Source organism: Pollicipes pollicipes, unplaced genomic scaffold, assembly GCF_011947565.3.
Source record: "Pollicipes pollicipes isolate AB1234 unplaced genomic scaffold, Ppol_2.1 Scaffold_4740;HRSCAF=5597_pilon_pilon_pilon, whole genome shotgun sequence".
Taxonomy (NCBI): domain Eukaryota; kingdom Metazoa; phylum Arthropoda; class Thecostraca; order Pollicipedomorpha; family Pollicipedidae; genus Pollicipes; species Pollicipes pollicipes.
This window is the reverse complement of record NW_023596545.1, coordinates 39703713-39710162: the sequence shown is the minus strand read 5'-3', so window position 1 is coordinate 39710162 and position 6450 is coordinate 39703713. Positions and strand designations below refer to the sequence as shown.

General features: G+C 54.7%; 1 protein-coding gene across 1 annotated transcript; it reads left to right on the top strand.

Annotated features, from left to right (window-relative positions):
* Window positions 1–1178: 1178 nt before the first annotated feature.
* LOC119098367 (transmembrane protein 53-like) lies at window positions 1179–6214 on the top strand (the record flags this gene model as incomplete). The annotated part of the gene is made up of 5 exons (XM_037221286.1): window positions 1179–1264; window positions 1793–2091; window positions 2456–2643; window positions 3083–3160; window positions 6134–6214. Coding segments are annotated over 5 exons (732 nt in total), but the record flags the coding sequence as incomplete, so codon positions are not given.
* Window positions 6215–6450: the final 236 nt, after the last annotated feature.

Genomic DNA, 6450 nt, shown 5'->3' with positions numbered 1-6450 from the left:
ATAAATGATGATTGTATCCCTTTTAGTTCGGTCACGCTAAAAACGTAGTCCTGAGCGCGCCACTGCAAGATGTGTTCATCCGCGGAAGGTCTATTTCTTGAAGTGTAGTATCTAGTTTACATCTGGCCGGATACACTGTTTCTTCTTCGCTGCTTTACTGATTCCTTGCACAACACTTTTTTTGATATGCATCAATTTGTTTTATATACGTTTATATTCTAAAAACAGCAGCATAAAAAAATATTCGCTTAATGTTATTTGCATTCATTAAGTTTGTTTCGAGTTTTGTTGACTTTTGATTAAAAACAGTTCAAATTGTATCCTAGTTTCCTCGTTTTCTTAGAATTAATGTATTGCTTACGTTAAGTAGAAATCACGGCTAAATACGTTAAGTAATAAGGTAACAGCAAATTTCGTTGTCTCTTTTCCGGCCTATTCCGTATCACCAACGCCAGATTTGTATCCAATATTGTTGACGGACTTGCAGAGCAGAAACTGTGCCGTCAGGAAGTGCTGAGTTCTGCTTGGCGGAGTGGGGGTAGGTGTCTAAGACTGGTTCATTATTTAAGCACTCATTATCATGTAGGACACCACGAACACCGTGAACCAATTGCATGTGAGTGATGAACTAAGCTAGGCAAAATTACATTGCTTTCTTTGAGCATTTTGCTTAAAAAACTGGTGATTATTTTTGCCTAGAGCTACCTTAGCAATATCAGAATGATACGTTTGGTGCAGCTGTGGCTAACCCAACCTGTCTCCTGAATATTAAATCTCTTAATTCATATCATTGATGATGTGGACCACCCCTGCAGCATGGACTCCTCAATAAAGACATTTTCATCCAAAAATTTCATAAGGCCAATCAAAATTCACTGCTGGTGAATAAGCTGGTTACTGAACCTGATTATGTCCTTAGATCAATTGACTGGCATTGTTTCTTATCAAATGAAATGTTGCATAAATTCATGTTGTAGAGAAGAATGGAGTGATCCTGCCCTAGCTTTCATCATAAACCAGCATGTTTTTGTTTCAGCAGATACCCAAATGCAAGGATAGACCAACAAATATGAAATTCATGGAGCCAGAAGAAGAGGATGATGAGCTTGAGTATTATGTGACATTTCCTGCTGCTGTGTCACCTGAGTTTCATGAAGATGGCTATTCGGAGCCTGAAAAGGGAGCCAGTTGTATTCCTGTTTGGCTGGGCAGGTTGCAATGACAGGCATCTGTCCAAGTATGCAGAAATGTACAAGGATTTGGGGTAAGCAAGCTAGCAATTGACAAGGGTAATAACTGTATGCTGAGCCTCCCCCATGCCCACACTGTGAAGAGCTGCACTGTGCAGCTGATTGGAGGAAGATAATGTTGCTCACATGACAAGGAATGAAAATATATACCCCATCAAACACATTCTACCGCACCAATTGAGCCAGGGAAGGTTGAGCATCTTTGAGTCTTTTGGAGGGTGTTGATGATTTTTATTAAATATATGATGTTAGTTTTATCTGATTTCATATATCATTAAAGTTAATATCTGAATAATATCATATGTCCAGTGAATGCTGTCTTTGCCTGCAAAAAGGCACTGAAATATCAAACTTTCATCAGCTCAGCTCATAGAGCATTTGCACATGACATTCTTAAGTCCTGGGCTTGAGTTTCACATGAGGTTCATGTTTTCATTGCCTGTCAGATGAACAATATCTGTCTGTAAGGAGGCTGAACAATGCATTCCTTCATAGCCAGATTTTGGAAAGAATTAACACACAATATAACCTCACTTCCAAACCACCGACGATGTGCCACCATCCCGCTACATCAGCCCAGTCAACTACATCTTCTTCACACCGCGCGAGCTGCTGGGCGTGGCTGACCAGCTGATCGACCTGGTGACGGACCTGACACTGGAGGTGCACCCGGTGCTGTTCCACTGCTTCAGCAATGGCGGCGCACTGGTGTACCGCTGCCTGACGCGGCGTCTGCGTGAGCGCCGGCTGCCACTGGACGTGCGCGGCGCCGTGTTCGACAGCGGCCCGCTGCGACCGCGGTTGGCCAGCGGCTGGCGAGCCCTCCAGCTCTGCTCCGCAGGTGCGCCGCGCCCCTCAGCAGCCGACCGCCACTCGCGCACCTCGCTGGCGTGAGGAGGAGCAGGGGTGGAGAGATGCTGGTCTTCAGGCAATGTGGGCTGGTTGGAGCCAGTCGGGTGGCTGTGTCAGCAGGCTGACATCAGTACTGGGCCTGTCTTCGGATGTTGCATCGGGCTGTCGAATCGACGTCATGTTTGTTTGGACTCCATGCTGGTGTCTGGGGTCCTGGTGTGGATTTCGGGTAAAGCTTCCTCCTGTTCTTCTGTTTGTCTTGCTGTATCACGTGGGCGCCGTGGGCTAGGTTGGCCCAGTCCGTGCCGCGCACGGGCCGCAGCCAACCTGAGCGCGTCGTGCCGCCCTCGCAGGCCAGCAGCGCTGGTACCGCTGGCTGCTGGGCGTGCTGTTCATCCTGCTGATTGTCTGCCGCTTCGTCTGGGAACGGACGCTGGGCTCGCGCGAGGACTCACTGCACCCCTGGAGTCTGACGGAGAGTCCCGAGCGCTGGCCGCAGATGTTCCTCTACTCCAGCGCCGATACGATCACTCCGGCCAAGGTCAGGCCTGTTGCCCGCGGTTGTCATGGGCGGAGACGGTTGCGCGGGAGGCGGGTGGTAGGAGTCCTGTCCCTCAGAAAACCGCGGTCAGGAAACCGCGGGTCTTTACGTCATGATGAGGAGTCGGGTTAACTTCGCCCAGCGACCAGAAGCGAGGTGTGCAGTATTCGCTCCTGGTACCTCTTCGATCTCGGAATACTGACTTTCTGTTCTTTTGTACTAGCGTCAAACTCGTGTATCTGGTACGAAAGACAAACTGAACGCTGCCCGCCTGTGCATGTTGACTTTCCAGCGAAATTTGCCATGAGCTCTGCTCAAGACGACGCCAGTAGTAGCCACGCGCCGACGACACCAGAAGCGAGCGGCGCCGGCGGGTGGCGAACCGCCCGCGAACCGCCCCTCGCGCCGTGCTGACCAGCCCTGCCTCATCCGCCGACAGGACGTGGAGCAGTTCATGGCGGCGCGCCGTGCCCGCGGCGTCGACGTTACAGGCCACGTGTTCGCCGACTCGGCGCACGTGCTGCACTACCGCGCCGAGCCCGAGCGGTACCAGCGCGCTGGTGGCCGAGTATGTGGCGCGCGTGTGCGGGCCCGGCTCGCGCGCCGGCTCGCCGGGGCTCGGCCGGCCCGGCTCTGGCTCACCGCGCCGCCGCCACGCCGGCGACAAGGGAGAGTAGCGCCGCCGGCCGGCGCGGTGCCTCCGCACCCGCCACCGCGCCGGTCCGGTGCGGCCCCGACGCCGGCCGACCGGCCGGCCCAGGGTCACGCTGGTGACCAGGCGGGCGTGCAGGGTCCCCGTGCCAGGCGGGGAGTGCGCGGACCCGGGGTATCGGGCGGCCGGTGGGCACGCCTCCTCGTCCGGCCGAGTCCCGGGATCCACGCCGGATCACCACCCGCTGCCACCGGCCGCCAGCATGGCCGGACGGGGCTTCGCGCGCTGCAAATCTGCGACGGGTTGTCACTGCTCGAGGATCGGCCCGATCCAGTTGCCGCTCGGCCGCTCGCACAGCGAACTTATGCACGCCAGCGCGATCCATTTCAGTTATCCACGCGGTGTGTTCGTTAGATGCACAAGCGAGTTGTCGGGGTGCACAGGTGATAGTCGAGAGGTGCGCAAGAGGGCAGTTGAGAGGTGTACAAGGGGGATAGTCGAGGGATATATAGAGGGGATAGTCGAGAAGCGCACAAGAGGATAGTCGAGAGATGCACAAGGGGGATAGTCGAGGCACTGTCGCCCGGTTCGTCTGCTCTGTGCGTGGATGTGTAAGGGGGCCGTGATCAAGTCGAGTTCCCGTCCTGATCGATGCTGTGACGATGGGCGGCCGTCCCATCACTGCCTTTATGCTAGTCACTCGTCTCCCCCCTTCTCCCTTCCTGAGGGGCAGCAGTCCGTGGGCTGCCGTGTTCACCGTGTGGGGACTCGAGGCGGTCTCGGTGGCACTGGCATGACCATTGTGGAATGAGCCGCCTGAGGTGCCTCCCAGCTGTCGATCACCACGGGAGATGTTGGAAGTGGGATGTATGTGGTGTACACGCAGGTCGTGCTGCTTTTCCGACATGTACGTGCCAGTCGGATATGCTGAAGAGCCACCTCAGAAACCTTTCGATCTCAATCGTACCTGCCGGGGCAGGCCTATCAGGGACTTAGTCGGAAGACGCCCCGATGTTGTGAACCGGACTGTTATTTAAAAACTATGTCGCTCATGCATAGTATTGAGTGTCGCGCTGTACCGCTCTGCGTGAGCTGTTTGCACAGTGCGTCGGTGTAATGAAAAGTGGGCCAGACCATCTGAGCATTGCTCGCTTGCTGAAGGCGTTGTCCAGCAGGTTCAAAATCGTCCCAGCGTGGAAGCCGCGTCCAAATGTGCGCCATGCATGCATCGTTGCCTTGCCCGTCCGTGGCTGTGGCGGCGGCAGTTCCAGCGTTCTGGAGCAGTTCTTTTGCCTGTGCGGCGAATGACGATTGGTACGCATCAGCATGTTGCCTTCCGCAGATGTCAGCGACCGCCGCCATGAGAAGCTGTGACGATTCAACTTGCGTTTTTCCCGCTGTTTTTGCTGTCTGACACCTGCCGCATTGTTTTCCGCCATTACACCGCTGCGCGCTGTCGGTCGGCGTCTGTTGGACTTGTCACCAGCATAGCGGGAGAGGCACAGAGCTGCAGTGGCGGACCGGCCGGCGCGCCGCACGCACCAGGCGCGACGTGCGACGGTGGCGCGGCCAGCTGCCGGGGGTTTACTCAGGAGGCGGTCACAGCTGGTCACAGGGGTTGCGCCAGTCAGGGCCGGCTCAGGATCGGGGTCATCGGGGTCACTTAGCCGGAGTTCTAATGCTCTTCATCTATGGGCTATTTTTCTGGTATTTGTTGGCTCGAAATTATATTCGATACCTTCTATTTGATACCTCCGAGAGGGTCCGTTTTATGCTCAGAAAGCACTAGGGGTGTCTTAGATTGCCAACCAACACCTAGAGCTTTATGTCTCGGGCACCCCCGCCACCTCCAGGGGAAGAGAGCATGACCCCAGAAGCCCACCCCCCGGGCTACGCCACTAGGTAGGCTTCGTTACGCGATTATCGCACTATTCATTCTCGCACTACCAACGTGTCTCAATCCCTGGCTGTGCGAGATGGACTGCCGGATACTGGCGAATGGTCGGTCGCAGCCACGAAGACGATGGTGCCATCTGTCGAGCGGTGGCAGAGGCCCGGCATAACCCCTTTCCTGTACTGCGGCCGCTGCCGCCACCCATGCACTTATTCCTTCGGAGGGCAAGCCGTTGCTGGCGAGCTGCCATCTTGTGGCCGGCGAGCCGCCCTGCCACTTTCAGCTGGAGATTGATCCCTTCCATGCTGTTCCTGGTTTCCACGTGCTTGGTCGGGCGAAGGGCCCAGTCCAGGTGCCGACGCTAATGCTGCCCAAACAAACACTTATTTTGTTTTGGAGACATGCTTTTTCCATGAATACGTGAATATTACAGCATCGGTATCACCATTTGGTTGAAGGAATACAAGCCTCTTGCACACAATGTGCACCATCTGGTCGTAAGTAGAATCATTAAGTCTGGAAGATAATGATAGTTTCAGCCATTTTCTGCTACCTCATTCTCAGTCCGCGTCAGCAGCTGGTCACTACTCACTGAGTCAGCAAAAAACTACCGGCGAATGTACAGGCAACTACATACATTCCGGTTACACCTAGGTTATACATTCCTTACAAGACAGACTGATGAAATATATAGATATATCAAAGCACTGTCATCAGCCAACAGTGTGCCGAAATATAATGCTCTCTCGCGAATACGCACTCAAAATACTATCCATAACAAGATCACTAGCGGCGAAAGTGGCGCTACGCACAAAATCTACCGACCACAAATCTGCCAGAAATGGAAGTAGAAACAATCATAAAGCCCATTTGAACATGCCCTGTCGTTGTGGCGCACGTGGTCCGGCGCCTCAGTGGCAGTTATGACCCACTCCGCCCGGCAGCCTGACTCGCGGAGAACCTCCGAACATCACCGCATCCCCCAGACGTCGACTAGGCCGCAGGCCGGCACAGGGCCGCAGTGACGACGCTCCGAACGAAGCCAACTGGACACGAAACCACTTGAAAACGACGGCCGACTCGACACGAGCGACCCGTGTCACCAGCGATTAAACGGGAAGCCAGGCAACTGCGTCGCAGCCGGAGTGGGCCCCACAATCAAAACAATCTCGCGCGTGAGGCAGACAACGTGAACAGCGCGCTTTGCATGAGCTAGAGCGGATATCGAGAGCTCGCGTGCCGGGCGCCCGCGCGGCCTTCG